Source organism: Crotalus tigris, unplaced genomic scaffold (genome assembly GCF_016545835.1).
Source record: "Crotalus tigris isolate CLP2741 ecotype Arizona unplaced genomic scaffold, ASM1654583v1 scf7180000018786.1720131, whole genome shotgun sequence".
NCBI lineage: Eukaryota > Metazoa > Chordata > Lepidosauria > Squamata > Viperidae > Crotalus > Crotalus tigris.
In genome coordinates, this window is record NW_024097201.1 from 1,458,395 (window position 1) to 1,475,470 (window position 17,076).

A 17,076-nucleotide genomic window follows, 5' to 3' on the forward strand; every position below is an offset into this window, starting at 1 on the left:
CACCCTTTGCAATGTTCTGACAAGCGAAGTCAACAGGAAAGCCAGATTCACTTAACAACTATGTTACTAACTTAACAATTGCAGCCTGTCATTTAACAACAATGGCAAGAAAGGTTGTAATACGGAGCAAAACTTACTCACCAGCAGTCCTGCTTAGTAATGGACATTTTGAGCTCAGTTGTGGTCATAGGCCGATGGGTCTATAACATTCTTTGAGTGGGGAACCCCTTAATGAAGAAAATGTGTTGCTTTTAATAGGGTGACTCAGTATACCCCTTATCAGCCAGAAGTCTCCCAGGGCAGGCTGGAGAGCTTGTTGAACTACCAGACAATGGTGTGTGATCTCACCAGGATGGATGTGGCTAATGCCTCTTTGCTGGATGAAGGAACAGCGGCAGCAGAAGCCATGCAGCTGTGTCACAGGTAATAACCTCAGATCACCAGACTGCTTTTGGAGAGCGTAAAATTCCTCAGAACTTTAGTGTTGTGGGCAAGGTTGTCCACAAGGCACAAGGCTGCCAAAAAACAAAAGTCAAGATGCACATAAAAACTGGTGAAGCTTTGATCACAGCATCCTGGTTGCCATCTTGGCTGCAAACATCCTCAAATACTTAATTATATGGAAGAGACTGAAAACAGCCCATAGGCCCATATTCTAAAATCAGGGGTGTCCAACCTTGGCAATTTTAAGACCTGTAGACGTCAAATCCCATGAATTCCCCATGCTGACTAAGGAATTTTGGGAGTTGAAATTCACAGGTCTTAAAGTTGACAAGCTGGCATACCCTTGATCTAAATGATAATATGAGGGAGAAACACCAAAGGAAAATGTAATATTTGCAGAGTGGCCAATGATCAATTTGGGGAAAGCCATATTTCTGAGCAAATAATGTAGGAGGTAATTTTTTTTCCTCAGCTCCCTCCATTCCCAACATCTGTTATTCAGAAATATAGGAACACAATATTCTGTTCGGTTAGCACAGTTCATTATCTCTGTTATAGCCAGGAATTTAAGTAATCCACTCAGAATTAATAAGAAAGTCATGACTTACTTCGTAATCATTTCCTGCTTGTGGACTTTGCTAAATTGTGGGCTTGTTTCTTTTTCCAAAGTTCCTGGGAATACAAATTTGAATTTTATATCAGGAGATGTCAAAGCCAATTAAAAACAAGAACATTTTTGTTTGTATAATATAAGCAATGGAAACTTACCAGTTTATAGTGAATTTCGTATGACCCGTATATGAAGTAATTTTATTGTTTTCTCCTTCAACAGGCATAATAAGCGAAATAAGTTTTATGTCGACATCAGATGCCATCCTCAAACGATAGCTGTGGTGCAGACAAGAGCAAAGTAAAGTTTGATTTAGATCTTTACAAAAATTAAATGGGCAATCTGCTTGCAGTTCTTTCGTAACATAGTCTGCCTTAATAAGTTTGACTAAATATGAAACATGGCTATTGCTTTACTTGAAACAGTTTCTGTTGAAAGCAATCAAGTTGACCTTTAATTCTGCATTTAATATTCTTGCTTGAATTTCTTTTTCTTTTTTAAATCGTGTTCACTATTGGGAAATGACTTTGTTTTGGTATGTCATTCTTGCTTTCCAGATACACTGGCATAAATGTAGAGTTGAAGTTACCTCATGAGATGGATTTCAGCGGTAAAGATGTCAGCGGTGTCTTGTTCCAGTACCCAGACACTGAGGGAAAGGTGGAAGACTTCACAGACTTGGTTGATCAAGCTCATCAGAATGGGGTAAATGAAGCAATAAGAATATTTTCAACCTCCATGTTTATGTATGGCAGTGTAAATGTAGAATAGGTCAATGTCTGTTTTTCCAATCTAGTAAGTTATTGAGCTCATTGCATTTCTGTACCCCCACAAAACTCCTGCTCTCCATTTAATCGCGATAGAGATAACTTATTTGTGTAGGTAGTTCTTACTTAACAACTACCTTATGTAGGAATCATTTGAAGTTACGAGGGTGCTGGAAAAATAACTTTATAAACATTATGCATTTATGGCAGTCATGTGATTGCAATTACAATCAATACACATTGTTCTGGGAAGAACTCCCAGGGTTATCTGCATCAGCAGTCCCCAACTTTTCCAGCTTTGTGGACCAGTGGTGACAGGGAGACAGCTGTGTGCATGTGCGCAAGCTCGCCCACCATTTCCACAGCCCAGTTAGTGAGCCATGGCTTGGGGTTTGAGGGCCCCTGATCTACATGGACTTTTAGGAAACTTGGAGCCTTGATGGGAGCGCCCTTATTTGAAGGTGTCTAGTATACTAGTACAAGATCTCACTTCCACCCTGTCAATACATTGGTTTTTATCCATTTCAATCTTAATTTTAATATTTTATTTTAGCTTTTAATGTCTAATGTTTTAATCCTATAATTGTTTTATTTTGTTATTTATAATATTGTAAGCTGCCTAAATTCACTTAGTAGAGAGATGGATGGCATACAAATGTGTGTGTGTGATAGAGAAAGAGAGAGAGAGAGAGAGAGAGAGAGAGAGAAGATAGATAGATGGCTGGATGGATAGGTGGATAGATGGATAAATAACTTGGTTTCTCTTATATCAGAGTCTGGCTTGTTGTGCCACTGATCTCCTTGCCCTCTGCATCTTGCGGCCTCCAGGGGAGTTTGGAGTTGACGTTGCTTTAGGCAATTCCCAGAGATTTGGGGTGCCTCTTGGGTATGGAGGACCACATGCTGCCTTTTTTGCGGTCAAAGAGAATCTAGTGCGAATGATGCCTGGCAGGATGGTGGGAGTTACAAGGTAGGTTAACTTTCTGTTGAAAATTGAATCCATGTTCCTCTAAGTCTTGAAGGGATTATACATGGACTGTGAAAAGTTTTACTCTTCTTACGTATTTTCCTCTTTCCAGAGAGCATGAGGGTTTTTTTTCTTTATATCTTTGGCTGACCTTGGATCATACAGGTAGTCCTCGATTTACAATAGTTCATTTAGTTACCATTCAAACGGCACAGGAAAAAAGGGATTTATGACCATTTTTTTTTTACACGATCATTGCGAGAACCTCATGGTCACGTGATCAAAATTCAGTTGCTTGGCAACTGGCTCATATTTATTCCTGGGGTCATATGATCACCTTTTGGGACCTTCTGACAAGCAAAGTCAATGGGGAAGCCAGGTTCACTTTACGATCATATTACTAACTTAACAAGTACAATGATTCACTTAACAACTGCGGCAACAGAATTTTGGGTTCATTTGTGGTCGTAAGTCGAGGATGTCCTATAATTAATTTTTTAAAACTAAATCATGCTATTGAAATATATGCTGACATCAAGTTTACTTTCATACTCACCCCTCACACAAATTTACATGCATATATATTTACCTGTATACTATTGGTTATCCTATTGGTTATACATATTGGTTGGAAACATGCAGAAGAGGCTCTCATCCTGCAGTGGATAGACAATGGCGATGATGGTGATGATGCTTACCTGCATTCCAAAAATGTCAGGCAATTGCACACCAGCTGTCCAAATGAAGTCAGAGACACTAACACAAACTTGTAGTCTTTTAAATATATAAATATATTTACCATTCAAATTTACAGCAGTCTTTGTCATCATCCAGAAATAAAAAACACATGATAGTCAGGAACACAGGAACATCCTGAGGTAAATTAAACAGCATACAGAACACATACAAGAAAAAAGGAGGGAAAAAAGGGAAACTCCTCCTTTATACTTACAGCAACGAATCGTAGCATAGATTGCCTCATGCATGAATCAGGATTTTCTAACTAATCAACTAGAAACTGTGTGTTCTGGCCTATTGTACACTTTACTGTTCCAGATAGTAAATTCAGTGTCCTAACAGAAAATTAATCTGTCCTGAACTAAAAATGGAAGCGGTGCCATTAAAAAAAAAAAAAAGGTTGCTATATACCAAGTGCAAAGAATTCAAGGACCTATAACAAAATAGCCTCAGGAATCTCTTTGGTTTGAGCTTAAAAATAAAAATATCATATGTTTTTCAATAATTAAAGCAGATACAGGAAAACACTTGTAGAGAAAAAAATAGAGAGCAGGAGCCCAGCAATTTCCAGTTAAGGTGTTCCTTTTCACACAGGAAGGCTTCGGTGTCTTCTCAAAGGTTCCTCATTTGTTTCTCTGCATGTCTCTTCCTGCACACCGATAAGCCCCTTCTTTTCAACATGCAGGTTGATGGTAAATGACAATCGTGGGGGACATTACTGTGCAGTCCAGGCTTGTTAGTTTCCAAGTACCTCCAATTGGCCAATGTGTGACACTTGGGCTATATAGATCTGTGTTCTGATCCAGCAAGGCTCATATTTTTTTAATAGGAGCTCTATAATCATAGTATTGTATGTTTCCAGAACTCTAGGTAAGATCCGACTGAATTTATCACAGATAGAATGCTCACTGTCTTTTCCTAATGAACCTTATATAATAGATCCTCAGTGTCCGGCATGTTGCCTCAGGGCAATAGTGTGTGCACTCACACGTTTCTTGGTCCACCATGCATTCCGACTTTCCTAATTTTAACTTTCCTTAAGCTTTCTTCAGTTAAAAACCTGAATGGGAAACTAAATTGATAGAAAGCAAAGCACCAGCTTCAAACGGAATCTAGATTTCCAACAATGCCTTTGGACCCCAACTAAATTCTAAAGTGATTAATACAATGGACTCTAGCCCCATGTTGTTTCAGCCCTTTGATATATGATTTTTTTTGACTGGCAACTGTTGTTTGTCCATGGCATGTTCTCAAAAATGTAAAAAAAAAAGAAAAGAAAAAAAGCCACAAGACCTGAGATGCAGGAATTCTGAACACCACTTGATGACAGCAACAAGTCATAATTTTTTTTTTCTATGCTGCCATCTAGTGGCAATTCAAATCTTTGTATCCCAGATTTGGTACTTCTAAAAAAAAAAGTTAGGATTGCATTGTCCATGATGGCATAGCTGAGTAGATTCTTCGCAATGTTTTGTTTCATAAAACATGCAATTTGTCAAACTGTAGTATTGCCTCAGGTGATAGCAAAAGGAAACTGCTTTGATTCAGGAATAATTTAGAAAGTTTCATATTCTAAATTATTCATCTTCCTTTACATTTTATTTTACAAAAAAATTATTATTAATCCTTTTTGTTAACAAAACGAAATAGTCTTTATCTATTTAAACTGAAGAAAGTAATATATATTTTTCTCTGTGTATGTTGTAAGAGATGCTAATGGAAAAGAAGTATATCGGCTTGCGCTGCAAACCAGAGAACAGCATATCAGAAGAGATAAAGCTACTAGCAATATCTGTACAGCACAGGTGAGCTTTTCTTCAATCATTGATTAGAAGACTAACCTAGATGATGTAGTATCTGAGTTGCCTCACGCTTATATCCTATTATTCTGTTATTCTATTCTATTTTATACACAGAAATTTATTTAATGCCAATTTCTGCTTCTTAGGCCCTTCTGGCTAACATGGCTGCAATGTTTGGAGTTTATCATGGTGAAAATGGATTAAAGCACATTGCCATGAGAGTCCACAATGCTACTCTAATCTTGGCAGAAGGTGAGTGAACCTTCAGACATAGGAATACCCTGTTCAAAAGGAGCAATTTTAATGTTGAATAAACTCCCAACAATACACTGTAAACTGGAATTGCAATAGCACTTGCACTAATATACCGTTCCATAGTACTTAAAACACTCTCTGAGCTGTTTAGAAATGTCAGCATATTGCCCCCAACAATCTGGGTCCTAATTTTACCCACATTGGAAGGATGGAAGGCTGAGTCAACTTTGAGCTGGTTAGGACTGAGCTTCTGGCTGTGGGCAGAGTTAGCTTGCAATACTGCATTCTAATCATGGCACCATCACAATTCTTTTTTTTTTTTTTTTGCTACAAGCTTTTTTTTTGTTTACACTGTAAAGTGTAGTGATTCCCAAAACAGGTTTGTAAAACAACTTAGAATAATTTGACTCAGGTCTAGTAACATGAAAACTCAGTCACTATAGTCCCAACACAGTTGCTGATGTCCGCCAAATTTATTTGTTTGCTTGTTTACTTACATCCCACCTTTTTCTAGCATTTTTATAAATAACTCAAAGCAGTGAACATACCGAATATTTCTTCCTCCTCTTGTTTTCTCCACAACAACAACACTGTGAGGTGGGTTATGCTGAGAGAGAGAGACTGGCCCAATGTCACCTAGCTGGCTTTTATGCATAAGGCAGGACTAGAACTCAACTTTAACTTATAGAAACCAAAAGACATTTTGCACACAACTGTGCAAAAAATCTGAGGGGGTTTGTGTTTGTTTATGTTAGGTCTGAAGAGAGCAGGTCATCAACTCCAACATGACCTATATTTTGATACCTTGAAAATCCAGTGTGGGTGTGGCATCGAAGAAGTCTTGCAAAGGGCAGCCCAGAGGCAGATAAACCTTCGGATTTACCCTGATGACACAGTAAGTGACAGCTTAAGGATACTCAAAAGTGATTCTAATGCCTTTATCCATTATCCATTATCATTTTCTCCTTAAAGAAATAAAGAATATCCCATAAACATTTTCTAAGAAACTCTGGAGTCTCTGAGGCTGGTGGTTTTCTTGCAGACGTTTCATTACCAAACTAAGTAACATCATCAGTGTGCTAAGAAAGTCATTGTTTCAGAAGGGAAGCTCAGTAAAGAGCTGTGGAATGTGTGTTAGAAGAAAGAACATCCAGAAACAACAATTTTAAATTGTTGATGTTCATAGTAGCTATTAAAACACTATGCATGGTGTATATCTTCATAAAGAGAGCATTAATAAATATCATCCAGGTTTATATATTCTGTTATTGTATCAGTGTAGGTCATTGTATTGAAATATTTGCATTGATGAACTTAGAAGTTGTGTCCTTTCTTTCTTCCAACTGTCAATAGCTAGGAGTTTCTCTTGATGAAACTGTAAACGAAAAAGACCTAGATGACCTGTTATGGATTTTTGGCTGTGAATCTTCAGCTGTAAGTAGATTACTGATTAAAAAACTAAATAATTAATTGGTCAATATAGAGCATAACTGAGTCCATAACAGTGCACAGTGATGCCTGGATTCTCATTCATTCACCAATATCACAGAAAATATTGGAAAAATATCCTACTTTTCAGCAGTGTGAAGGGAAGTTCAATAAAGCAACTCATATCACTCCCAAATTTTAACACTATCCATAACTATATCATTTTGAGCCTTCACAGTCTCTGTGTGATTTTACCCTTTTGAAATCAAAAAGGAATATATCCTGAAATATCTCATTGTGTGCAACTGTTTCCAGTTGTTTCCAGTTGCACTTCAGAGTAAGATAGCTATTTTAGAAGATATACTTGCAGACTGAAACTCAATTTCTTTGGAAAGTAACTAATCCTGTTTCTGCACTGAGCATATTTTACTTCACAACAGATTATACAAAGATAATGTAATCCCAGCAAAACCACTGAAATAGGAACAGCTTTCCCCTCTAAAATAGTTACCATTCAAGAATGAAATCCAAATTAATAAATAACAATAACAATAAAAATAATTCTGAGAGGAGAAAAGAGATTGTTTCTTTTATGTTTGAAAGGAATTGGTTGCCGAGAATATGGATGAAGAAACAAAAGGCATTTTTGCTACTCCATTTAAGAGAACATCGAAATTCCTAACACACCAAGTATTCAACAGGTTTGTAAAACTGTTTAGAATTTGTTTTGTCTCATGCTGGTTGATAAAGTAATACAAAGATGAGAATGAAGCATTTGATATTCCAGAAAAACAGTGCTATGTGAAAATATAGGGCAAGTTAAAATATTAAACTACTAAGTTTGCATTTTAGGAATGTTGTTTGCACTAAGTTTACAGTTTTTGAAGGGAAATTGTGTAATTTGACCAATTATTAGCAAGCGACAGACAATTAAAGCAAAATACTTATTGTTGTACTATGGTATGCCTTTTATCTGTATATCCATTTAAATACAAATGTTTCATCAATATGTATTGATAGGCAGCTTGGAAAAATGAATTGTAGTTTAGAGCAAATATGAACATTAATAGGAGGAAGAATATACTACTACTGATCTGACAGAGGACTTGAGAGCATAGATAGTGTTCAGCTTTTATTATTACTTTTATCGGTAATGTAAATTTTTGTGTCTGCAGCTATCACTCTGAAACAAATATTGTCCGGTATATGAAAAGATTAGAAAACAAAGATATTTCTCTTGTTCACAGCATGATTCCATTGGTAGGTACAAATTAAAAAGAGAAAAAAAACCATAGTTGTTAATTTTCTTGAATAAAATCCTGATGGTATCTTTTCTTCCTTTAGGGATCCTGTACAATGAAGCTGAATAGCTCATCAGAACTTATAGTAAGCTGTTTTAATTAATGTATTTTGTAGGAAATAAATTCCAGATAACTACTCAACCATTCTTTGTGAACATCAAATAAAGTCAAAGATTTGGAGTAGATTGCCATCTGTTTCTCTTAAAAAGAACAATTTAAAATTATGTTTTGGTGAGATCAGTTTGATGAGATGATCTTGTGAAAGGAACCAGTTATTTTAGGTGGATATTAACAGTGGAATTTGATTTGCTCATAGGATCATTCTACAGTCCAATCAGATGTGCAAGATTCTGTTATTATAGCCAATCTCAATGAAAATACTTTTAGCTTTCTTTAGAAGAGTTGATTTCCAGGTCTGGTCTATGTAGTGGGGCCATGTCATCTCCCTCTTCTTACACTGAATTAGGGAGACATCTACCTGAGCCTCCTCCAAATATTATGTATCTATTGTGGACTGAGGGCATGTTCGATCCCTCAGTGCTGTGGTAATGGAGCTTGTATATTTCCATCAAGGTCATTTTCCTTGCTCTCTACAATCACCAGTATGATTTTGGCTATTGCAGGTCAGTTGAGGAGGATAAAATACTTCACAGTCCAAACTAAAATAACTGACTGAAGAAATAACTTCTCTACTTACTTTAGAAAATGTATACTGATTTCGTTTTCTAAACTCTAGCAAATATGTCCATTCCTTGCATAAAGAAACAAAACACTAGACTTCCTCCACCAACATTGGATGTGGTTGTCCCAGTTGACAACCACATCCAAAAAGTTGTTATATTAAAAAGTTGTTATATTTTCCAATGAATAGCCACACTTTATGGTCAGCTTAGGACTTGCATTTCATGTGCTTCCTATCATTTATATATTATATTTATATATATTAACACAAATATGACTGATTTTTTTCCTTCTCTTTCTCTGTGCCCATCTGTGTTTCCACGTCTGTTTTGTAGCCTATTACATGGAAGGAATTTGCCAATATTCATCCTTTTGTTCCTCTGGATCAAACTCTAGGATACCAGCAGCTTTTTAGAGAGCTTGAGAAGGATCTGTGTGAGATCACAGGCTATGACAAGATTTCATTCCAGCCAAACAGGTAGAAGCAATTTTGTTTGACTTACTGCAAATTGTGCACTTAAAATTCTCATTTTGTTTTTTTCATGTAGTCATTTCCTTTCTCAGTTATCTCTGGAATAAGAATGTCTGTATTATTTACATATAATAAATGGAACATAGGTTTTGGGCCATGTGTGCACGTGGCAAAACAAACATTTTAACATTGAAGATGTGTATCAGGCACACACTTTGCATTAAGGAAGGAGTAAGAGGATAGAAAAATGGTTCTAGGCACAGTATTTTATTTCCATCAAAGTTACAGTGAAGTACCGATTGATTTGGATTTAGATAGTTAGAAATTGAAATAATATATTTTATCTTAAATGGTTAGGATTTCAGTAACAACAATCTGAATGGGTATGTGCTCGGAAAATTTCTGAGCTGCTTTTCTTCATTGCAGTATCCAAGATACAAAGGCATACTCAACCAGACTTTTGTGCCTTGCTTACCATTTCCTCATATTTCTCTGTTCCAATCACTTGCCTATCCCTAGGAAGAGTATGGCAGTGCAGTAGAGGCTTTGAGCTTGTGTCATCCAGCTTCACAGGAGCCAGCTAATTTCATAATCATGGCAAGAATTGCCTCCTCCTTCTTTGGGGCTATTTCTGCCCTGGGGCATATTTCTTTAATTTACATTATTTTAACTGGGGAGCCAGTCAGAAAAGGTTATGAAGGGAAGACATGCAAACTAGTCAAAAGACAAAGGCAAAGTTTTCAGTTGAGAGTGTCCTGATTGGTTTTCCTTTCTGGCTACGTTGCTGTCCCCTTTCAGTGTGTCATTGCCCCACATCTTCCAGACACTTTGTTTATAAATGTATGATACATCTACACATCAGGACACTTCCATTTGGCAGTGACACAAAGCAGATGCCATAGAGATAGGCTGGGCTCGCCAGTGGGAACCACACATTGTTGATTTGTGCTGAGTCGATGATGGACAGATAGCCCTTTAATTCAGTAGTAGGGAAAGACTCAGGAAAAAAGATATTAATCTGCTTTGGCAACTTGGTTTGCAACACAAATTTAAAAGTGGTGGTATTCCGTATTATTTAATCTTCCTTCTCTGCCTAGAACGATGTATTCCAGTATTTTTATTTTGGAGATTATTAACAGAATTTTAAATAGGGATGTTGATTGACACCACCCTAAACATGTTATAATAAGCTTTGTTTTTTTGCAGTGGAGCACAAGGTGAATATGCTGGGCTAGCTGCAATCAAGGCTTATTTAAATGCAAAAGGAGAATGGCAGCGAAGTGTAAGTAAAACATGGACTTTTATCTAACTTTTGGTTTCCTATCCCCTATGTAGCTAATTATTTTCAGAATGGGAGCTTGTTTTTCGGTAGAAACAGACTTAATTAGCCTGGCTGTGTCCAATGTAAGCTCTGTGGGCTGTTTGTCATTTGCAGAGTTTGCTGGTTGCTAGGCGAGATAATCTGCCTCCTTTTGCTAGCCTTTATGCACTTGCACTATTTTCTGTGTGCGTCTACGGTAAAATGCCTTTTCCTTCTTTAGACACACTAGTTGTTCTGCAAAGATTCCACAGAAAGTACACTTTTTGTTTTTTGTCAGACTGAACAAAAATAATTACCTTTTCCATTTCCTCCTGAAACAAATGAAGGAGGGGACCAGCAGACACAATATTTTGTATTCCACTCATGCAAGAGTTTATATATGAATATAAGAAATACTGAACACTTTGTGTGGTTTGCCCTCCTTCCTAGGGCTGAGAGAGAGTGATTGGCCCAAGGTCAGCCAGCAGGCTTTGTGCCTAACACAGAACTACTGTAGAATTCTGCTGCTGCTTTAACCACTGCTCATGGCTGCTAGATGTTCTTAATGAGATCCTCTTGTATCATGTGAATAGTCCTATATTCACTAGCTGATTAGCAATCTTAAAGCAAAGGTAGATTAAAATCAAAGTCAAGCCATTATGTTGAGAAAGGCAATCTAAAGCAGTGGTTCTCAACCTGTGGGTCGGGACCCCATTTGGGATCGAACGACCATTTCACGGGGGTCGCCAAACAATGCAGTCCGCCATTTTTTTCCCCTTTTCCTTAGCTGTGCTACTCCCTTTTATTCTATTGGCTTTTGAAAGCCAATAGAAGAGACTCTCTTGAATAGAGTCTAATTCTATTGGCTTGCAAAAGCCAATAGGAATTGTCCAGGCTGTCTCTGCCCTGCTGAGCCCGCCAAAAGTCCCATTCTGAAAACGGTGCTGCACCAGTTGAGTAGTCCTCGACTTACGACTGGTTGAGTAGTCCTCGACTTACGACCGGTTCGGGGTCGCGGCATTAAAAAGGTTGAGAACCACTGATCTAAAGGGTTTTCTATTGTGATTAAAACTTAGTTTTTAATCACTGAAGGAGGGAATCATGTGATTTTCTATCTGATAATATCTTTGCTCCCAAGCTGGAGATTTTAATATAAATTACTTCCTTGTAAAAAAAAATACTAGTCATATGATCGGTATTATTTGTAGCCTTTCTGTCTGTCTTTCATTATTCTCTCTACCTGATTGACAATTAATGCAAAGCTATAAGCACAATTTACCACTCCCAACGGCCATGTTCTCATTCTTACTCTGCCTAAAGGAAAACATATACTGCTTAGATTAATATTTTCAATGTGTTGCGTCTATGATATAATCAAGCTGGAATTAATCAGACAGCTTCAAGATTTAACAAGGTTACACACTGAATTATAATGACCATGTTTTCAGTTCATGACACCCTATTCATTTTCTTCCTAAAGGTCTGCCTTATTCCTAAATCAGCTCATGGTACCAACCCAGCAAGTGCTCAGATGGCAGGGATGAAGATCCAGCCAATAGAAGTAGATAAAAACGGAAGCATTGATGTGAGCCATCTGAAAGCAATGGTCAGTTTGCTGCTCTTTTGTCCTAATACATTCCTCTATTATACATTATGAATGTTTAGAAAAAACAAAAGAGAAAAATTATCCTTTAAAATGTTTTATGACACATAATTTTTTTGGCTATTTTTGAAATATTCTTTGTGTGAGAATCAATGCTGTAGATATGCCTGGTTTTGTGGCCATTTACTATTTTCCTCCTTTTATTAACACAAAACTGAGTATTAGTGAGAATTGCATAAAAGAATAAATGGTTATGAAAAATTTTGGGTACCAGATAGAGTATTTACTCAGTGGGTAGAAGTTTGATAATCTTCCGTGGAGTTTCCCAACCTTGGCATCTTTAAGACTTGTGGACTTCAGCTGCCAGAATTCCCCAGCCAGTGATGGGAGATGAAGTTCACTCATTTTAAAGTTGCCAAGATTGGGAAACATTGAGTTAAAGGAGAGGGATGAAATCTTTGCTACGAGCTGCTGCTTGATGGAGTTACTAAGATAAAATTAAAAGTACCAGATCTGACTTGATAGGCCTTTTATGCCAAACTAATAGAGACAGATTTTATTTTTCTTAAAATTTGGTAATGTTCCATGTGAGGAGTTGAAAAGAAAGAATCTTGTTTTTATCACTCAGATATGTCACAGTGTTATCATTTTTTTTCCTTTCTTCTTGTAGGTAGATAAGCACAAAGAAAACCTAGCGGCTATCATGATCACATATCCATCCACTAATGGTGTCTTTGAAGAGCAGATCAGTGATGTATGTGATCTGATTCACAACCATGGAGGCCAAGTTTATTTAGATGGAGCAAATATGAATGCTCAGGTGAGATAACAGACAAAGGCAAATCCTTTTAGTTCATGTCCTCAAAAATGATTGTTTAAAAATACTGGAAAATGGTTGAGGCATATCCAAATGTTTGACTTAAAAATGGACATTATGAGACTCTGATGCATAGGAGTTTGGTAGTGGCATCATCGAGATTTAGAAGTATGATGATTTCCCATATTCAGTAATTCTGTGGCTCTCAATATCTGAAATCTTGGATCACTCTCATACTAATTATTCATAATTTTGACATAAAAAGTTTATAGAAAGGCAGAAAATTCAAGCAAGTCATCCATATGGGAAAAGTGTAATATTTGGACCTTTATAGTTTCAAAAAATGATGAATCAGGAGAGACTATAATGAGACATTGCAGTGTGGAGAAAGCAATTAGTCAGCTCCCCATCTTTAATCATTCGGTTCCACTGAAAAATGAGATAACAAGGTAACATGTGACAGAAACACAGGAAAATATTTCACAATGTATGTCAATTGGCTACCAGAGGAGGCTTTTGATTAGGAGAATGTAGCTATTAGAAACCACTTATTCCAAAATCAGAACAGTCCACAAAGTAAAATTACTTTATTTCATAAAGTAAAAAAGAAAAAAAAAGTTTCTTGTGAGGCCAGCCAGAGAGGAAGTAGGCTCATAGCATTCAACAATCCAGCAGGACTAACTGAAGGGTATTGTCAAAAAAGTCAAAATGGAAACCACTATGGTATAACCAACACTGCACCCTTTTTCTTTTCTTTTTTTGTTAAAAAGAAAAAAAAATCCATATAGCAGCCACCAATCATGCAAATTTTGTTATCCTGCAGATATTTCCTTATTATCTAGGTAACACTGTCAGTGCTAGAGCCCCATTCCTTTCTATCCCTGATGATGCTAGCTAGCTGGGTAAATGAAACGTCTGCAAGAAAATAACCAAACTCAGAGAACACCAAGGGCCCCACAGTTCAACCCTGAGCTACAAATATTCTCTTCTATTGGTGCACTCAAAGTTCTCCACATTTTCAAAATTGGCGGAGTTTTACATTGCTGTCTTGACTTTTTTTTTGGCTCACAACTGGCAGATGCCCCTGCAAGGCAGATTATGTAGTTCCCCACCATGCTCTAAATCTTTTAACGTCTAGATTTTGGATTGGGAACATTTTTCTTTTCTTTCCCTGACAGGTTGGCCTGTGCCGCCCTGGAGACTACGGGTCAGATGTTTCTCACTTAAATCTTCACAAAACATTTTGCATTCCTCATGGTGGAGGAGGACCTGGCATGGGACCGATTGGAGTGTTAGTGTCTATTTCTTCTGATAAGAGCATGTATTTTTATTGGGTTTTTTTTTTTCATGTAGACCTTAAAGCAGAAATCTTAAGGATGTTCACTAGGGAATAAGATACGTACCTAGGATGACCATGTGAGTAAAACAGCATTATTGGAAAAATCTAAACTGAGACGGACTAGCCCAGGGGTAGGCAACCTGGGCTCTTTTATGACTCATGGACTTCAACTCCCAGAATTTCTGAGTCAGCTATGCTGACTCAGGAATTCTGGGTGTTGAAGTCCATGAGTCATAAAAGAGCCCAGGTTGCCTACCCCTGGACTAGCCAGATGTCATTGCACCTACCTATATTCCTCAAAAATGTCTGCATTAAAATAAATATTTCCAGAAAAGGTATGCACAGAGAAAAGCATATAACCCCTCTGCTTATGCATGCACTCCTCCCCTTATCTGATAAGTGAGGTTCTCTGTTTTCTAAGAACCAATCAAAATGGCCATTAAAATTAGCTAATTATTCCTGTATATAGATCAGCGTTCCTCAACCTTGGCAAGTTTAATATGGATGACTTCAACTCCCAGAAATCCTCAGCTAGTAAAGGAGTTGAAGTCCATCCATCTTTAAATGGATTGAGAAACACTGGTAGATAGAAACGTAGGAAGCTGGAGGCTGCCAGAGATTTTCTTCCCATTTTGTTTTGGAGGGTCAGAATGAAATGTACTTAAGCAGATCTTTGACTCTGGCTAATTAAAACATTGTGCGATGTCTGTGGGTGCTACAGTAGGAGGGAAGCTGGATGTTCAAATTCTTCTCTTGCTGCCCTTTTAGGAAGATGCACCTGGCTCCTTTCCTGCCCAGCCATCCTGTCGTTGCGTCACCACATGATGCACATTCAAGCCCATTAGGCACCGTCAGTGCTGCCCCTTGGGGATCCAGTGCCATCTTGCCTATTTCCTGGGTCTATATCAAGGTACTTCCATAATTTCTGCTCCTTGTTTCTTCTGTACTAGTAGATTCTCACACTGACAGTAACAAAGATCTGCAGGAAGGCAAAGTCCTGCATGGCTGTATGAGAAGAGATTCTATAGGCTGTATTCAGAAGTAATTGTGTAATCCAGTTGCATGAGGGGGTTTTCAAACCCTCCTTCCCACATAACACTTGATTCACAAACTGAGCATTCAAAAAAGCATCAGAGGTGCTACCATGATTTGTAGCCCACATCTCAGCTCTCAATGATATACATGAGCTCACAGCAACATTCATAGTGTTCCCTCCTCCTATTTTTCCCAATAAGAATAAACCCATTAGATAAGCTGAGCTGAGACGGAATGACTGGTCGAAAGTCATCCTGTGAGCTTCCATGCTGGAGAGTTGACTTGAACCTTGTTCTCCTATTCCAAGGCCAACACTTTTAACCATCATATTAACAATGGCAGATGGTTTTAAGTCCCATCACAGACAATCCCAGTTAAAGGGATTAAATAGCAAATGCTGAAAGAGTAAACAGTATTCTACCAGATCCAGCAACATGAGATGTTGCTACAAGAAACTTCCCCATTCTTTCAAAATAGACAGAAATAACAACAAATAATAACAGCAATGACAAGGATGAATCAGATTTGGCATGATTTATGCCGTCTGTCAAACCAAGTTACTAGGGATAAAAATAGTCTCACCTTAAAAATGTTCAAGTTTAAAAAAAAAAAATTCTTGGATGAGATCTCCAAGAAAGTACTAATTTATATGCTATCCACTCCTGAATGGTTCTGGCTGATTTTTCGATGCATTTGTGTAAGCCACCAAAACCATTCACAGTGATGGCATCTAAGCTTATACACTAAACACGGAATAACTATCGACAGAATGCATTAATCATTTAGTATGTGTATCATAATAATTACACAATTAACGTGGAATTTTTTAATCATCTATTATCAGGGATATGGCTTTTGTTTTTCCCATTTTCAGTCATGTTTCCTCTTCTTCAGATGATGGGAGGCAAAGGCTTAAAACATGCCTCTGAGATTGCAATATTGAATGCTAACTACATGGCAAAGCGACTAGAGAACCACTACAAAATCCTCTTTAGAGGCTCTAAAGGCAAGTATCATCACTGGGAATACTTTCTCCCCAGCGCAGGTAGCCATTGTACTGGCATGTTGTCATTTAGCAAAAATGAAGGAAACAAACTGTGGAAAGCTTAGTTTGAACAGCTTTTATCAAAAGCCAGAATAAGCCGCCCTTATCCTCTTAAATAGGAAGCCTCATTCAAATCTCCAGCAGTTGCTTCTCTGCTCAGCAAGAGGACCTCTCCGTAACTCACTGAAATGAGGAACTGCCCTCTTCCTGGTCCCGTTTATACTCATATTTTATTATTTTGAAAAAAAAAAGATTCACGTGTCTAAACCTTTACTCCAAAACAGGTTATGTAGCTCATGAGTTTATTTTGGATACTCGGCCTTTTAAGAAAACTGCAAATATTGAAGCTGTGGATGTTGCTAAGCGGCTTCAGGATTATGGTGAGATTTTTTTTTCTTCCTTTCTTAACCACTTCTTAACCATTTTGAATGCTACACATTTCACAACAGGGCAGCAATGTGATTTTTAATGC

At 37.5% G+C, this 17,076-nt stretch overlaps 1 protein-coding gene across 1 annotated transcript in view; it reads left to right on the forward strand.

Annotated features, from left to right (window-relative positions):
• The window catches only part of GLDC (glycine decarboxylase), a 40,836-nt gene that overhangs the window by 21,280 nt on the left and 2,480 nt on the right, over positions 1-17,076 (forward strand). Inside the window, exons 4-22 of the mRNA XM_039356161.1 lie at positions 259-423; positions 1,277-1,354; positions 1,612-1,759; positions 2,595-2,791; positions 5,235-5,331; positions 5,475-5,580; positions 6,339-6,478; positions 6,937-7,017; positions 7,615-7,712; positions 8,187-8,271; positions 8,356-8,397; positions 9,329-9,471; positions 10,672-10,747; positions 12,246-12,371; positions 13,039-13,188; positions 14,364-14,476; positions 15,293-15,434; positions 16,454-16,565; positions 16,889-16,984. Of these exons, the coding sequence (XP_039212095.1) occupies positions 259-423; positions 1,277-1,354; positions 1,612-1,759; positions 2,595-2,791; positions 5,235-5,331; positions 5,475-5,580; positions 6,339-6,478; positions 6,937-7,017; positions 7,615-7,712; positions 8,187-8,271; positions 8,356-8,397; positions 9,329-9,471; positions 10,672-10,747; positions 12,246-12,371; positions 13,039-13,188; positions 14,364-14,476; positions 15,293-15,434; positions 16,454-16,565; positions 16,889-16,984 (2,195 nt within the window). The remainder of the gene's footprint in view (positions 1-258; positions 424-1,276; positions 1,355-1,611; positions 1,760-2,594; positions 2,792-5,234; positions 5,332-5,474; positions 5,581-6,338; positions 6,479-6,936; positions 7,018-7,614; positions 7,713-8,186; positions 8,272-8,355; positions 8,398-9,328; positions 9,472-10,671; positions 10,748-12,245; positions 12,372-13,038; positions 13,189-14,363; positions 14,477-15,292; positions 15,435-16,453; positions 16,566-16,888; positions 16,985-17,076) is intronic.